Raw genomic sequence first — 17,446 nt, forward strand, 5'->3', positions numbered from 1 at the left:
CTCATTGGCCAGAACTTCATTTTTTTTTAAAATATTTTATTTATTTATTCAACAGTGATAGAGACAGCCAGTGAGAGAGGGAACACAAGCAGGGGGAGTGGGAGAGGAAGAAGCAGGCTCATAGCGGAAGAGCCTGATGTGGGGCTCGATCCCAGAATGCCGGGATCACGCCCTGAGCCGAAGGCAGACGCTTAACCGCTGTGCCACCCAGGTGCCCCCAGAACTTCATTTTTATGCCACACTAAACTCAGGAGACAGCAGAAAATGTAGTCTTAATTCTGGTTGACCTTACACCCAGCTGAAATTCAGGGCTCTGTTAAGGAAACAGGAGAGAATGGATGTTTGAGCGAGCCAACAAACCACCTTTGCAATTCTGTTCCCTGCAGATTGTTGTTAAATGATACTATGACTGATACGGGTACAGGACAGACTTTCCTTTTGGAATAACCTGGTGCAATTCTTCTCATGGATCTCAGGGAGCCAGCGAAAGGGACATGGAGAAGAAGCTCAGCCAGATGTCAGCCAGACTTGACAAAATAGAAGAGAGTCAGAAGAGGAACATGGAAGTGCAGAGAACAAAACAAGAAGAGGAGAAAGTGCATGGGCGCATCAACAAGCTGGAGTTACAAATGAATGAGGACATGAAGGAAATGAAAGCAGAAGTTGACGCTGGTAGGCCAAAAAGCAGAAGGCTCTCATGGGTTTTTTCTTTTCTTTTTAGTTGTTAATCTTTATTCCTTTTTTAAAATGTTTCTTATTTAAATTCAATTGATTAACATATAATGTATTATTACTTTCAGAGATAGAGGTCAGTGATTCATCAGTCTTACATAATACCCAGTGCTCATTACATCACAAGCCCTCCTTAATGCCCATCACCCAGTTACCCCATCCCCTACCCCCTTCCCCTCCAGAAATCCTCAGTTTGTTTCCTATGATTAAGAGTCTTTTATGGTTTTTCTCCCTTTCTGATTTCGTCTTATTTTTTCCTCTTTCCCTATGTTCATCTGTTTGAGATCAGTGAGATCATATCAGTGAGATCCACATATCAGTGAGATCATATGATAATTGTCTTTCACCGATTGACTTATTTCACTTAGCATAATACCCTCTGGTTCCATCCATATTGTTGCAAATGGCAAGATTTCATTTTTTGATGGCTGCATAATATTCCAGTGTGTGTGTGTGTGTGTGTGTGTGTGTGTGTGTGTGTGTTTGTTTGTGTGTACACACCACATCTTCTTTATCCGTTCATCTGTCAATGGACATCTGAGCTCTTTCCATAATTTGGCTATTGTGGACATCACTGCTATAAACATTGGGGTGCAGGTGCCCCTTCGGATCACTACATTTGTATCTTTGGGGTAAATACCCAGCAGTGCAATTAATGGGTTGTAGGGTAGCTCTCTTTTCAACTTTTTCAGAAACCTCCATACTGTTTTCCAGAGTGGCTGTACCAGCTTGCAATCCCACCAACAGTGTAAGGGTTCCCCTTTTCCACATCCTTGCCAACATCTGTCGTTTCCTGATGTCTTAATTTTAAACATTCTGACTGGTGTGAGGTGGTATCTCATTGTGGTTTTGATTTGTACTTCTCTGATGCCAAATGATGTTGAGCATTTTTTCATGTGTCTGTTGGCCATTTGTATGTCTTCTTTGAGAAATGTCTGTTCATGTCTTCTGCCCATTTCTTGATTGGATTATTTGTTCTTTGGGTGTTGAGTTCTTTATAGATTTTGGATACTAGCCCTTTATCTGATAAGACATTTGCAAATATCATCTCCCATCCTGTTGGTTGTCTTTTGGTTTTGTCGACTTTCCTTTGCTGTGCAAAAGCTTTTTATCTTGATGAAGTCCCAATAGTTCATTTTGCTTTTGTTTCCCTTGCCTTTGGAGACGTGTCTAGCAAGAAGTTGCTGCAACCAAGGTCACAAAGGTTGCTGCCTGTGTTCTCCTCTAAGATTTTTATGGATTGCTGTCACATGTTTAGGTGTTTAATCCGTTTTGAGTCTATTTTTGTGTATGGTGTAAGAAAACGGTCCAGTTTCATTCTTCTGCATGTGGCTGTCCAACTTTCCCAACACCATTTGTTGAAGAGACTGTCTTTTTTCCATTGGGTATTCTTTCCTGCTTTGTTGAAGATTAGTTGACCATAGAGTTGAGGGTCCATTTCTGGGTTCTCTATTCTGTTCTACTGATCTGTGTGTCTTTTTTTGTGCCAGTACCATCCCATCTTGATGATTATAGCTTTATAGTAGAGCTTGAAGTCTGGAATTGTGATGCCACCAGTTTTTTGGTTTTTTTCCCCCCAACATTCCTTTGGCTATTTGGGATCTTTTCTGGTTCCATATGAATTTTAGGAATATTTGTTCCAGCTCTGTGAAAAAATTTGATGATATTTTTATAGGGATTGCAGTGAATGTATAGTTTGCTCTAGGTAACATAGACATTTTAACAATATTTGTTCTTCCAATCTATGAGCATGGAACGTTTTCCCATTTCTTTGTGGTCTTCCTCAGTTTCTTTCGTGAGTGTTCTATAGTTTTCTGAGTACAGATCCTTTGTGTCTTTGATTAGTTTTATTCCTAGGTATCTTAGGGGTTTTGGTGCAATTGTAAATGGGATCAACTCCTTCATTTCTCTTTCTTCTGTCTCATTGTTAGTGCATAGAAATGCAACTGATTTCTGTGCACTGATTTTATATCCTGCCACTTTGCTGAATTGCTGTATGAATTCTAGCAATTTTGGGATGGAGTCTTTTGAGTTTTTCACATAGAGTATCACGTCATCTGCAAAGAGTGAGTTTTACTTCTTCTTTGCCAATTCAGATGCCTTTTATTTCTTTCTGTTGTCTGATTGCTGAGGCTAGGATTTCTAGTACTATGTTGAACAACAGTGGTGAGAGTGGACATCCCTGCCATGTTCCTGACCTTAGGGGGAAAGCTCTCAGTTTTTCCCCATTGAGAATGATCACTGTGGGCTTTTTGGATATGGCTTTTATGATATTGAGGTATGTACCCCTCTATCCCTACACTGTGAAGAGTTTTAATCAAGAAAGGATGCTGTACTTTGTCAAATGTTTTTCTGCATCTTTTGAGAGGATCATATGGTTCTTATCCTTTCTTTTATTTATGTAGTGTACCACACTGGTTGATTTGCAGATGTTGAACTACCCTTGCAGCTCAGGAATAAATCCCACTTGGTCGTGGTGAATAATGTTTTTAATGCACCGTTGGATCCTATTGGCTAGTATCTTGGTGAGAATTTTTACAACCATGTTCATCAGGGATAATGGTCTGTAATTCTCCTTTTTGGTGGGGTCTTTGTCTGGTTTGGGACCAAGGTAATAATGCTGGCCTTATAGAAAGAGTTTGGAAGTTTCCCTTCCATTTCTATTTTTTGAAACAGCTTCAGAAGAATAGGTATTAATTCTTCTTTAAATGTTTAGTAGAATTCCCCTGGGAAGCCATCCGGCCCTGGATTCTTATTTGTTTGGAGAGTTTTGATTACTGCTTCCATTTCCTTGCTGGTTATGGGTCTGTTCAGGTTTTCTGTTTCTTCCTGTTTCAGTTTTGGTAGTATATACATCTCTTGGACTACATCCATTTCTTCCAGATTGTCTAATTTGTTAGCATATAGTTGCTCATAATCTGTTCTTATAATTATATTTCTTCAGTGTTGGTCATGATCTCTTCTCTTTCAGTTATGATTTTATATATTTGGGTCCTTTCTCTTTTCTTTTTGTTAAGTCTGGCCAGGGGTTTATTGATCTTATTCTATCAAGGAACCAACTCCTAGTTTCATTGATCTGTTCTACTCTCTTTTGGTTTCTATTTCATTGATTTCTGCTCTAATCCTTATTAATTATTTTCTCCTCCTGGGTTTAGGCTTTATTTACTGTTCTTTCTCCAGCTCCTTTAGGTATAAGGTTAGATTGTGTATTTGAGACCTTTTTTGTTCCTTAAGAAAGGCTTGTAGTGCTATATACTTCCCTCTTAGGGCCACCTTTGCTGCATCCCAAAGGTTTGAACAGTTGTGTTTTCATTTTCATTTTGTTTCCATGATTTTTAAAAATTCTTCTTTAGTTTTGTGGTTGACCCATTCATTCTTTAGTAGGATGCTTTTTAGCTTCCATGTATTTGAGTTCTTTCCAAATTTCCTCTTGTGATTGAGTTCCAATTTCAAAGCATTGTGGTCCAAAAATATGCAGGGAATGATCCCAGTCTTTTGGTGCTGGTTGGGACCTGATTTGTGACCCAGTATGTGATCTATTCTGGAGAATGTTCCATGTATACTCGAGAAGAATGTGTATTCTGTTGCTTTAGGGTGGAATGTTCTGAATATATCTGTGAAGTCCATCTGGTCCAGTGTGTCATTCAAAGCCCTTGTTTCCTTGTTGATCTTCTGCTTAAGTGATCTGTCCATTGCTGTGAGTGGGGTGTTAAAGTCCCCTGCTATTATTGTATTATTATCAATGTGTTTCTTTAATTTGGTATTAATTGGTTTATATAATTGGCTGCTCCCATGTTAGGGGCATAAATATTTACAACTGTTAGATCTTCTTGTTGGATAGACCCTTTAATTATGACATAGTGTCCTTCCTCATCTCTTATTACAAACAGGCTTTGGTTTAAAATCTAATTTGTCTGGGGTGCCTGGGTGGCTCAGTTGTTAAGCATCTGCCTTCGGCTCAGGGCATGATCCCAGAGTCCTGGGATCGAGCCCCACATCAGGCTTCTCAGCTGGGAGCCTGCTTCTTCTTCTCCCACTCCCCCTGCTTCTTTTCCCTCTCTTGCTGGCTATCTCTCTCTGTGTCAAATAAATAAATAAGATCTTAAAAAAAATAAAATCTAATTTGTCTGATATAAGGATTGCCACCCCAGCTTTCTTTTGATGCCCATTAACTTGATCAATGGTTTTCCACCCCCACTTTCAATCTGGAGGTGTCTTGGGTCTAAAATGAGTCTCTTGAAGACAGCATATGGATGGGTCTTGCTTTTTTATCCAATATGATACCCTCTGTCTTTTGATTGGGGCATTTAGCCCATTTACATTCAGAGTAACTATTGAAAGATATGAATTTAGTGCCATTGTATTACCTGTAAAGTCACTGTACCTGTATATTGTCTCTGCTCCTTTCTGTTCTATGTTACTTTTGTGCTCTCTCTTTGCTTTAAGGATCCCTTTTAATATTACTTGCAGGGCTGGTTTAATGATCACAAATTCTTTTAGTTTCTCTTTGTCCTGGAAGCTTTTTATCTTTCCTATTTCGAATGACAGCTTAGCTGGATAAAGTATTCTTGGCTGCATATTTTTCTCATTTAGCACCCTGAATGTATCATGCCAGTCCTTTATGGCCTGCCAGGTCTCTGTGGATGGGTCTGTTGCCAGCCTTATGTGTCTACCCTTTCAGGTTATGGACCTCTTTTCCCAAGCTGCTTTCAGGATTTTCTCTTTGTCTCTGAGATTTGCAAATTTTACTATTGTATGTCGGGGTATTGGCCTATTTTTATTGATTTTGAGGGGGGTTCTCTATGCCTTCTGGACTTGAATGCCTGTTTCCTTCCCCAGATTAGGGAAGTTCTCACCACTAAACTCCTCTTCTGTTATTCCAATTATTCAAGTATTGTTTCGCTTATGGTATCATTATCTCTCATATTATCTGCTTGTGATCCAGGAGTTGTTTATCTCTCTTTTTCTCAGCTCCTTTTTCTCCATCATTTTGTCTTCTAGATCACTAATTCTCTCTTCTGCCTCATTTATCCTGGCAGTTAGAACCTCCATTTTTTATTGTATCTCATTAATAGCTTTTTTGATTTCAACTTGATTAGATTTTAGTTCTTTCTTTCCCCAGAAAGGGATTCTGTAGTGTCTCCTGGGCTTTTTTCCAGCCCAGCCAGTATGTTTATAATTGTTATTCTGAATTCTAGTTCAGACATGTTACTTATATCCATACTGATTAGGTCCTTGGCAGTCAGTACTGCCTCTTGTTCTCTTTTTTGAGGTGAGTTTTCCATCTTGTCATTCTGTCCAGAGAAGAACAGATGAATGAGAGGACAAATTACTAAAATGGCAAAAACAACCCCAGAGAAATATACACTAAACAAATCAGAAGTGACTGGAAACCAAAAAGAAAAAAAATTTTTTTTTAAAAAAAAGACAGAGAATGTAATCAGACAGGTAAAAGAACAGAGTAATACACTGGATCCTGTGTATATTTTGATCTCTCTATTAGAAAGCTAGATCCCAGGGGCGCCTGGGTGGCGCAGTCGTTAAGCGTCTGCCTTCGGCTCAGGGCGTGATCCCGGCATTATGAGATCGAGCCCCACATCAGGCTCCTCCGCTATGAGCCTGCTTCTTCCTCTCCCACTCCCCTGCTTGTGTTCCCTCTCTCGCTGGCTGTCTCTATCTCTGTCAAATAAATAAATAAAATCTTAAAAAAAAAAAAAAGAAAGCTAGATCCCAAAATTGTAAAGAAAGAAAAACATATATGTACAAAAATAAAATTCAATACAATGAAAGGATAGAATGTAACTGTAAAAAATGAAAATTAGGGAAGCCTGGGTGGCTTAGTCGGTTAAGCACCTGCCTTCGGCTCAGGTCATGATCCCAGGGTTCTGGGATCAAGTCCCACATCAGGCTCCTTGCTCAGTGGGGAGCCTGCTCTCCCTCTGCCTCTGCCCGTCCCCTTGCTTGTGTTCTCTCTCTCACTCAAAATAAATAAAATCTTTATCAAAAAAATGAAAATTAAAAGACAAAAAATAAAAGGAGTATAAAGAGACAGGTGAACAGAACAGAGCCCTCTACTATATTCTGAGTATATTTTGGTCAGTTTATTAGAAGAAACTACATCCCAAACTTGTAAAAAAAGAACTTACATACATACAAAATTAAGATTAAATACATTGAAAGGATAGACTGTAACTGTAAAGATGAAAATTCAAACAGACTTTAACAAAAATAAAAAAGAAGAAGAAGAAGAAAGAGAGAGAATATGATCAGATAGGTGAAGAAAACAGAGCCATACACTAGATTCTGGGTGTATTTTGGTCTGTTTGTTAGAAGAAACTGCATCCCAAAATTGTCAAGAAAGAAAAACTTATATATATATACAAAAATAAAATTAAGCACAATGAAAGGATAAAAATGTAACTGTAAAAATGAAAATTAAAAAAGATTTAAAAAACAGAGTTGATAAAATAAGAAATTGGTTGAGACTCCTGGGTGGCTCAGTCAGTTAAGCGTCTGCCTTTGGCTCCGGTCATGAGCCCAGGGTCCTGGGATCAAGTCCTGCATCAGGCTCCTTGCTTAGCAGGGAGCCTGCTTCTCCCTCTGCCTGCCGCTCCTCCTGTTCGTGCTTGCTTTCTCTCTCTGACAAATAAATAAATGAAATCTTAAAAAAGAAATTGGTTGAAAAAGGAAAGAAAAAAATTAAAATTGAAAGACTAAAGTATTCGTGGAAAAAAACCCCACAATTCTATATGCTATATTCCCCTAGCACTGGAGTTTTGCAGTTCTCTGTGATTAGTAAACTTGGTCATAGTCGGAAGTTCTTGCTCATCTTCTGGGGGAGGGGCCTGTTGCACCGATTCTCAGGTGTCTTTGCTCTGGGTGGAATTGCATCACCCTTGCCAGGGGGCCAGGCTAATTAAGCTGCTTCTGATTGCTCTATGTGGCTTTTGTTCCTTAAAGACTTTCTGCACGGCTTTAGAAGATGAGAATGAAAATGGCAGTCTCCCAAACTCCAGCCCAGAGCTAAGAGCTCGAGGCCCCACTTCTCAGTGTGCCCTCAGGGAAGAGCAGTCAGTCACTCCTGTCCCCTGGTCTCCAGCCGCACTCCTTGCTCACCCAGCCTGTGACCGAACATTTCTGTCTCAGGCACCCGACCCTGTTTCCAGTCTCCGAGCCCGGCAGACTCCTGCGGTGCACACCCACGCTGCTTCTCCCAGCGAAGGAAGAGGGGTCTCACTTCTGTTTGCCACTTCCTGGGCCCCTGCTGGGAGAGCAGTTTCCCAACTGTGCCACGGTTTGTGGTGCATAGCAACACCCAGCTGAGAGCCAACTCCTGGGTTCTCTGATTGCAGCCAGCTTCCCCGCTCGGATGCCCGGGAACATTGCCACTCAGGCACCCCAGGGATCCTGAGACCACATTGTCCCACCTAGGATTCCACCCCACTTCGCCGCCTGAGCACCTTTCAGGCAGGGACGTCCCTCACCAGAGCAGCATTTTAAAAGTTCTGATTTTGTCCTCCGCGGCTATGTCACTTTCCGGTGCCGGCTGATGGAGGCTCCCTCCCCGTTCTATCTTCCCATATATCGCCTCGGACTCACGTCTCCGCACCTCCTACCTTGCAGGAAGTGGTCGCTTTTCTATTTGTAGAGCTGCAGCTATTCTTTTTTAGATCTCCGGTTGAGTTCGCAGGTGTTCAGCACGATGTGATAGCTAGCTAGCGGAATTCCTGGGAGCCATCGGAACTCCGTGCTCCTCCTCCCCAGCTTGGACTCCTGCTCGGGGTCATTTTCAGAGGGATCTGAAAGCCAATTAACGAGCGCCCCCCTGGCTAACGGTCATCACAGTGAAATGTCCTCAGGTGGTTCTCTAAGTAGCTGTGCTGTGTTGAACTGACGTGTCGTTTCAATTCCAAGTATGTGGCAAGCCACCACGAGGGACAGGCACACAAATGAAAACTGCTCATTTTGCAACCGATGTGCGCTTTCTGTAGTGCCATCTGCGGGTTCGTTTCTGCTCATAGCCACGATCAGTATGTCTCCGAAATGAACCTCTATCTTTGAGCGGCTTTGGAAGGCTTATTTCATGCTGCGGGCAGCATGCTGCCATGGCAGCGAATGATTTTCGTCCGCGCAGAAGTCAGCAGGGCCCATGAATTCGCATATGTTTAGAAGAAAGTGGTAACGCTGATGTCCAGGTCTGAAGTACTGTTAGACTTACACTGTGAGCTTAGGAATACAGTCCTGGACCCAGTAAGTGGAAGTTACTTGAAGACAGATTTCAACTCCTCACGAGGCAGGTTATCCTCGGGTGACGGGTCCTAAGAAGACACTGGTGGCTTTGTGAGCCTGAGAGCTCTTTGTGACGGAACGTATTCAAGTGGAGGCTGCTTGGTTATGGTCGGCAAAGACAAGACAGGCTTACGGCGTGACGAGGGGCACTGCATTATCTCCTAGCTCCTTCCAGTTCTATGGTTCCATAATTTTCTTCTGCAGAATCACCTTTGGCCACATGGAAATAAAAGTAGTTCGTTATCCCAAGAATAGCTTTGTAGTCACCACCAAAACTTGACTAGTTTATGTAAGTAGAAGTCATGGGGACATCTGGGTGGCTCAGTCGGTTAAACGTCTGCCTTCAGCTCAGGTCATGATCTTGGGGTCCTGGGATGGAGCCCCGCGTTGGGCTCCCTGCTCAGTGGGGAGTCTGCCTCTCCCTCTGCCTGCCCCTCCCCCTGCTTGTGTGCACATGCTCTCTCTCTGGCAGATGAATAAAATCTTAAAAAAATAAGTAGGCGTCACAATTAAATGTATGCATTGAAGAACTTGTGAAGATAAAAACAAATTTCCTTTCTTCGGGGCTATTAGTAGAATATGGTATGTGAATATTTCATCAGAGTTTAACTTTGCATCATTCCCTCGGGGGGTTTGTTCCCTTCTGTTCAACATGCCATTGAAGTGGTTAATATTCAGGGGCGCCTGGGTGGCGCAGTCGTTAAGCGTCTGCCTTTGGCTCAAGGCGTGATCCCAGCGTTCTGGGATCGAGCCCCACATCAGGCTCCTCCGCTGGGAGCCTGCTTCTTCCTCTCCCACTCCCCCTGCTTGTGTTCTCTCTCTCGCTGGCTCTCTCTCTCTCTCTGTGTCAAATAAATAAATAAAATCTTTTTTAAAAAAAGTGGTTAATATTCAGTACCTAATAAGAAGGACATATGAGCTTTTTAAAATTAAAAGATTTACTTTTTCTTATTCCAAAAATAATATATTTCTTAATGGAAAATAAGAAAACACAAAATATTTTCTTAAATCCTCATAACTTCTCTCACCCAGGGGTCATCTTTATATGTATCATTTTATACATATATGTGCTTTTTCAAATCAAAGCTCATATGCCATACATGCTGATTTGTCACCTGCTCTTTTACTTGTTGTCTCTTTCTGTTCAATAAGAACGTTATTTTTAGTAAGTAATATTTATTCTTTATATGACATGAATTGTCAGTAGAGGAAATTTTCTGAGAGAAAATTCTTTTTCCCCCTAAAGATTTATTTATTTATTTTTAGAGCGAGAGGGAGAGCAAGAGTATGAGTGGGAGGGGCAGAGGGAGACAATCTCGACAGACTCTGAGCTGAGCCTACAGGTCCACACAGGGCTTGATCCCATGACCTGAGCTGAAATCCAGACTTGGACACCCAACCAACTGAGCTACCCAGGTGCCCCTGAGAGAAGATTCTATATTTACTAATACAGACGAGACCTTTTACACGTGTATTTTAAAAACGCATAGAAATACAGAATAACATGAAATGCTTTTTTGATGGGGAATTTTTTCTTTTGTTTTGCTTTTTATTTTGAAATTATTTCAGATTTAGAAAAACTGTAAGAATAGTCCAAAAACTCTATACATCTTTCATAGAGACTAACCAATTGTTAACATTTTGGAAATATGCTTTATCTCGTGTGATGGGAGTATGTGTGTGTGTGTGTGTGTAAATACAATTTTTTTTTCCTAAGTCATTTGGGAGTAAGTTGGAGAAGTCATGATGCTTTTTTAATCCTTTATTATTTCAATCTATAAACCCTAAGGACAGGGACATTCTCTTAAATAACTATAGTCCAGGGAAATAGTGATGAAAAATTTTTCAATATTCAATTTTCCACTTTCACCATTGTTTTCTTTAGAGCAGACCTTCCCGGTCTAGGTTCTATTCCAGAAGCATACAGCATGGTTCGTTATCATGTTTATTTAGTGTCTTTTAGTATGAAGCTGTTCCTCAGTGGTGTTACATCATGATAGAATACAGGCCAGTATTTTGTGGAATGTCAGTTTGGGTCTGTTTGCTTCCTCTTAATTAGGTTCAGGCTGTGCATTTTGGACAGAAATGCCACAGAAGTGGTGTGTCCCTCACTTATCAGGGAACCTTATCAGGAGTATGTGATGATGTTGGTTTCTCCCGGTATTGGTGAAATTAACTTTGATCCCTTGGTTAAAGTGGTATCTGCCATATTTCTCCATTTTAACAGTTCCCTTCCCCCTTTGTAATTAGAAAGTAATCTGTAGGGAGATACTGTAAAACTGTGTAACTATCCTGTTCCCTCTCAAACTTTTACTCCAGTAGTCTTAGCATCTACTGATAATTTTTGCCCAAATCAGCTGTTACTATGTGGCGTAGAATTTGACACAGCATTGTTTTTTAATATTAACTCTTGTGAAATTTACCTCTTTTTAAGGGTTTACAGCCATCTATGAAAGCATAGGATCCCTCAGGCAAGTTCTTGAAGCCAAGATGAAGTTGGACAAGGACCAGCTGCAGAAGCAAATCCAGCAGATGCAGAAGCCGGAGGCTCCCCTGTGAAGGGAGCTGGGACAAGGACCTCAAAAGTGGTTTTGCCAGTGGGGCGAGAGCTGCATACCTCCGTAGCCAGGCTGTCACTGCATTCAGGAGTGTTCTATTCATGGCGTGCATGTGCCAAGCAATGTGTTTTCATGGGTCTAAATGTTTACCTTGGGTCTCGAAAACACTTTCTTTTAAAGTATTAAGTACAATTTTTACCACTTTATTCCATCTCTCTAAATTCAGTGGAATATCCTCCCTGCCCCTAGATTTGGAAAGGCTTTTAACCCCTTCATTTTATGAATGAAAAGACTTAACGACTTTCCTTCAATGCTTGACGCTCTAGCCAAGACTTTACTATTTTGAAAAATGTCATGGTGATTTTTTTTTTTTAATTAAGAAACTAATGAATTGTCACAGGAATGTGTTGCTCCTCACCGTAAATTAAGAGAATGTCCTGGTAGATTAGGATCCAACCTTTTAGTCCATATTTGAATTTTATTATTGTTATCTGTGCATTTCTTATATGGTTATCTTCTTGTAACTCTTCTGTCTTTTGTAGGGACAAGGGACTTAACTTTTGGAAAACCACCCCCCAACCACCATTTATGTAATGAAAATAGCTTAAAGATTGATAACTGCCATTTACACTGCAAATTAAAATGGAAACTTAAGGCAATTATCTAGATAGCGCAAGGCACAATATCCGCATCGACCACCTACTTAAACCAGGTTTTAATATTGAAAACTTTTTTCAATTATCCACAGCCTGTATAGTGATAGCCATATCTTTAATAATGGAATGGTGGTTAATAGTCTGTTTATTGCACAATTAATTGTTAATCATAATAGGATGTGAGAATTTTTCAGGCTTTATGATCTCCTCTCTAACTGTTTCCAAAATTGGCACAAAGTGCTAAGGTTTATATACACTTATTGTAACTGTATTCTTGTGCCTTGGTTTTACCACGTCAATGCAATGTATCCTCTAAAAGTTTTAGGACAAAATAGAAGGCATGATAATACATCAGAATTATGATGTAAAAATGGGATCCTATGTAATTTTTAAATGTTCTAAAAATTTTATCACTGTTAAGACATTAATCATTCAGTATTATTAATGAAATAGAAATTCATACTTTTGTATGGACAGAGAATCAAATTGATATTGCATTTATAACGCTGTCAAGAAACTTTCATTTTGAGCAGCTTTGTAGATGATGGGTGTTTTCTTTTCAATCGCCATATTTGATTAGTCATGGAAAATTGGCGCCAGTGAAATTGTTCACCTGTGTTCGTATAAACCCATGGTGAGACACACACTGTTCTAAACTGTGAGGGTGCCCAGGAAAAGGAAAACAGTTCTTTAAAAATTAAAAAAAAAATGTTTTTTGTTTGCCAAGGACTCAGGAAAATTAAAGCATTTTCTATTTTTAGGATAAATCATAAATGAAATATGTAACTGGCTATTACTGTTTACCCATATGAAATAGGCTGCTGAAGTCCATAGTAGTTTACCCTCAATGGCTGGACAAAAATTCTTTGAAAATTTGGACCTGAGAAATCCTATAAGGAATGTGTCATCCAACACGTCGTTCCTTAATTTTATCACAAATCTTTGCCTCTCTCTATAGGAAGACGATTTCCCCTTAACAATGAAAAATCAAAGGTGAACGCTCTTTTGCAATCAGAAAGCGAATTTGTTTTTGTGATCAAGTAAGTGCATCCAGTACAGTTTTCCCTGCTGAAGCACAAGCCACAGCACAGAGAGCTTTGCCCCCTGCAGCATCTCTCTCCTCTGTGGTCCCAGGGGGAGGAAGGGTCCACAGGCGCGACTCCTGGGGAGAGGGGGCCCGGGGGCCAGCTGGACTCAGGTTGAGGGCTGCATGAGCAGGTGACGGCTGGCTGTCCACTGAAATTGCCCAGGTGCTTCTGATGCTGCCCACCTTGTGTCCTGAGCTCCCGCAGGGGTTCCCCACCCTGGCAACATGCCGGAATCACCCGGGGAGTTCGAAGAGCTACTGATGCCCGGGCCGCCCCCCTAGGCCAGCGGAGCCAGCACCTCTGGGAGGTGGGACCCAGGCATCTGTAAGTAACCAAGGCCCCCAGGGGATTCCGAGGCTGCCGAGGTTGTAAGCCAATGAGCTACAGCGTACGCTTATGACCAAAGTCTAAACGAGGATCAGCTTCCGTGTTCTTTCCTTTACCAGAAATTTGCAATAAAAGGAATAAAATTTCTAAATAAACGTGGTGTATGAATTTTAAATTTAAAAGTATTTTGGTGAGAGGCAATGTACTGGGAACTGGAAAGTCACGGGGAGCTGCTCCGTCTGGGGGTGTCTGAGGCCGCAGTGCCTTCTCGCCTCTGGGCTAAGGCCAGCTGCCAGTTGCTAGTGTGTGCTGGGCCCCTGTGCTGCAGACTCGGTGCGTGTTCACTCATGGCAGTGTAGCAACAAGTACTGTTCGCGTCCCCATTTTACAGATGAGAAAAATGGGTCACCTAAAGGTTGGGCAACTTGCCCCAAATCCTGCAGCTAATACGTGGGATCCGTGATTCATTCACACCAGGCAGCCTACTTCCACAGTCCAGGCACCTAACCAGTATGCCACTATCCTACCTCGAGAGATAATCCTTGCTTCCCGCCTGACTTGCCAGGCCACCAACTGCAGCCCCATCTCCACAGGACCTTACAGCTCCACCATTGGAGTCACTTTGCTTTTTAGTGTCCCAGTTCCAAACACCTACGAGAGACCCCTCAGCAGCTTCACTTGGGTCAGAGGTCTTCCTCTGGTTTATCAGTGTAGGCACGGGACATGAGGCCAGTTGGTGCCACAGGCCTGAGGGGTCCCAGGCATTGCAAGCCCTGTGCTGGGGCTGTCCTACTCAGGGGACTGCATTTCTATGCACTGGGAGATGAGTTATGTTAGGTGACTGCAGAGCGGAACAGAATGATTCCCTCTAAACCATGGTTATCCCACTTGGTTCTCAGCCTGAAAACACCCACAAACCACTCATGACATCCTGGAAACTCAATGGTAACTAGATGGAGTTCTTCTGTCACTGTCCTCTTCTAGCTGTGTGATCTTGGGCAGTTCTCTTAACCTTTCTGAATCTCAGTTTTCTCATCTGCAGAATGGAAATTATAACTGTTTAAAAGAGGCAGCTAAGCTCTAATTTTCAAAATGCTGAAGTAGTTCATGCAATTTTGGGTACTGAGTGGTCAAATATGGGGAACGGGAGGGGAGATATTGGTGGTGTATCATAGCAAGTAAATGGGAAGTTCATGTTTTGGTTCAAAGCATCCCATTCCCTGCTGGGATCGTTTATGGGAAGTGACTCTGACCTCCAAAGAAAGTGCTATCCCAGCCTGAGACACAGAGGAGCAGTAGAGCCTGGATGAAGAGATAAGTGGGCAGGACCAGAATGGGGACAGTCCCTGAATGTGGGGAAGCTCTGGGCAGATTCTCAGGCTAAACAGGCTCATCCCTGGAGCAGGCATGGCTTCCCTAGGACTAAGTCTGGGATGAGGTGCATCCACTGAGGGGCCTGTGTCGAGAGGGCTGTGATGGGTGGGGTCAAACCCCGAAGGTGGAAGCAATGAATAAGCAAATGTATATCCATATAATGGAGTACTGTGCAGCTGTAACAAGGAAAGGAATTCTGATACATGTTTTAGCATGAATGAATCTTGAGGACATTTTGTTTAGTGAAATAAGCAAGTCACAAAAAGACAAATGTTGTATGATTCCACTTGTATGAGGTACATAGAAGACTCAAACTCATAGAAACAGAGTAGCATGATAGTTGCCAGGGGCTTGGGGGTGGGGCAGGGGATGGGGTGCTAGTATCAAATGGGTACAGAGCTTCAGTCGGAGAAAAGGAAAAAGTTTTGAAGATGGATGGTGGTGATGGTTACAAACGATGTGAATGTACTTACTGCATTTGATGTACTTAACGACACAGAACTACACATTTAAAAGTGGTAAGGGATGCCTGGGTGGTACAGTTGGTTAAGTGTCCTACCCTTGGTTTTGGCTCAGATTGTGATCTCAGGGTTGTGGGATCGAGCCCTGTGTTGGGCTCTGCACTCAGCGGGAAGTCTGCTTAAGACTCTCTCTCCCTCTGCCCCTCCCCTCTGTGTGCTCTCTCTCTCTCTCTCTAAAATATATAAATCTAAAAAAAAATGGTTAAACTAGGGGTGCCTGGGTGGCTCAGTCGATTAAACATCTGACTCTTGGTTTTGGCTCAGGTCGTGATCTCAGGGTCATGGGATTGAGCCCTGTAATGGGCTCGGCACTCAGTGGGGAGTCTGCTTAAGACTCTCTCTCCCTCTCCCTCTCCCCCTTCCCCCACTCTCTCTCTCTCTCTAAAATAAATAAATCTTTAAAAAAGAGATATGTGTACATTTTACTTTGTACCATAATAAAATGTTAATAATATGTTACCATTTTTATTTTTTAAATTTTTTAAAAAAGATTATTTGAGAGAGAGAGAGCAAGAAAGTTGGGGGGGCAGGGGGAGAGGGAGAGAGAGAGAGAGAGCAGCAGACTCCCCACTGAGCATGGAGCCTGACACAGGGCTCAATCCCATGACCCTGAGATCACGACCTGAGCCAAAATCAAAAGTCGGGTGGTCAACCAACTGAGCCACCTGGGTGCCCCCCAAAAAATATATATCTTACAAACAACAAAACAAAACAAAAGAAGTGGATTCATTAGCCATCCAGTTGAGCCTTCAGATGAGACTGCAGCCCTAGTAGCTTTACTGCACCCTCCTGAGAGATGTTAAATCAGAGGTACCCAGCGAAGCCATGCCCACACATCTGACCCACAGAAACTGTGAGATACTAAGTATTTGTTGTTTTAAATTGCTACATTTTGGGGCAATTGGTTATATGCAGCAATAGAAAACTAATGCACTGGCACTGGGTAATCTTTTCTTTTTAAAGATTTTATATATTTATTTATTTGACAGAGAGCACAGAAGCAGGGGGAGTAGCAGGTAGAGAGAGAGAGAGAGAAAGAGAGAGAAGCAGGCTCCCTGCTGAGCAGGGAGCCCAATGCAGGACTTGATCCCAGGACCCTGAGATCATGACCTGAGCCAAAGGCAGACACTTAACCGACTGAGCCACCCAGGCACCCCTGGCACTGGGTAATCTTGACAGAACTACTTTGTGGAAATGTGTATTTCTTGTGCTACGAATTATATGTTCACATATATAATCTCATTTAATACATTTTCTGAGCAGGACATGATCTTAACTTATACTGAATGGCATATATATCTTATCCCATTTAATCTTTGTAATTAGCCTATTTGGTGTGTACTATTATTTCCATTTTGTGGATGGAACAGAGAGGGAGAAGTTGAATGTTAACTAATATTACAGTTGACTCTTGACTAACACAGATTTGAACTGCACAGGCCCACTTACATGTGGATTTTTTTTATAAATACAGTACTGTAAATGTATTTTCTCCTATGGTTTTCTTAATAAAATTTTCTTTTTTCTAGCTTACTTTGTTGTAAGAATACAGTATATAATTCATATAATTTACAAAATAGGTGTTAATTGACTATGTTATCAGTAAGGTTTCTGGTTAAGTTTTGGGGAAATCAAAAGTTATATGCAGAATTTCAGCTTTGTAGGGGGGGTGGGGGAGGGTTGTTGGTGCCCCTAATCCTCTGCATTGTTCAAGGGTCAACTGTATATAGAAGCTGGAAATGAAACAAAGCTCATACAGCTAATTAATGGAGTTGCGGGGATTTGAATCCACATCCATATCAAAGTTTAGGCTGCCATTCTGCTTCAAGAAAGTCAACACCTGCACATAAGGTGATTTGTTCAATATCTAACAATTGTTTGGAGTCAGAATAATGTTTAGC

At 41.6% G+C, this 17,446-nt stretch overlaps 1 protein-coding gene across 9 annotated transcripts in view; it reads left to right on the forward strand.

The window, feature by feature from the left end:
• FAM81A (family with sequence similarity 81 member A) overlaps window positions 1-17,078 on the forward strand; it is a 130,092-nt gene extending 113,014 nt beyond the window's left edge. For all 9 annotated transcript variants that reach the window (XM_057306306.1, XM_057306305.1, XM_057306309.1 and 6 more), the window contains exons 8-9: window positions 477-672; window positions 11,456-17,078. In XM_057306306.1, coding sequence (XP_057162289.1) covers window positions 477-672; window positions 11,456-11,580 — 321 coding nt within the window. In that variant the 3' untranslated portion in view covers window positions 11,581-17,078. The remainder of the gene's footprint in view (window positions 1-476; window positions 673-11,455) is intronic.
• The last annotated feature ends 368 nt before the right edge of the window (window positions 17,079-17,446 follow it).

The sequence above is a fragment of the Ursus arctos genome, unplaced genomic scaffold (assembly GCF_023065955.2).
Source record: "Ursus arctos isolate Adak ecotype North America unplaced genomic scaffold, UrsArc2.0 scaffold_36, whole genome shotgun sequence".
Classification (NCBI taxonomy): Eukaryota; Metazoa; Chordata; class Mammalia; order Carnivora; family Ursidae; genus Ursus; species Ursus arctos.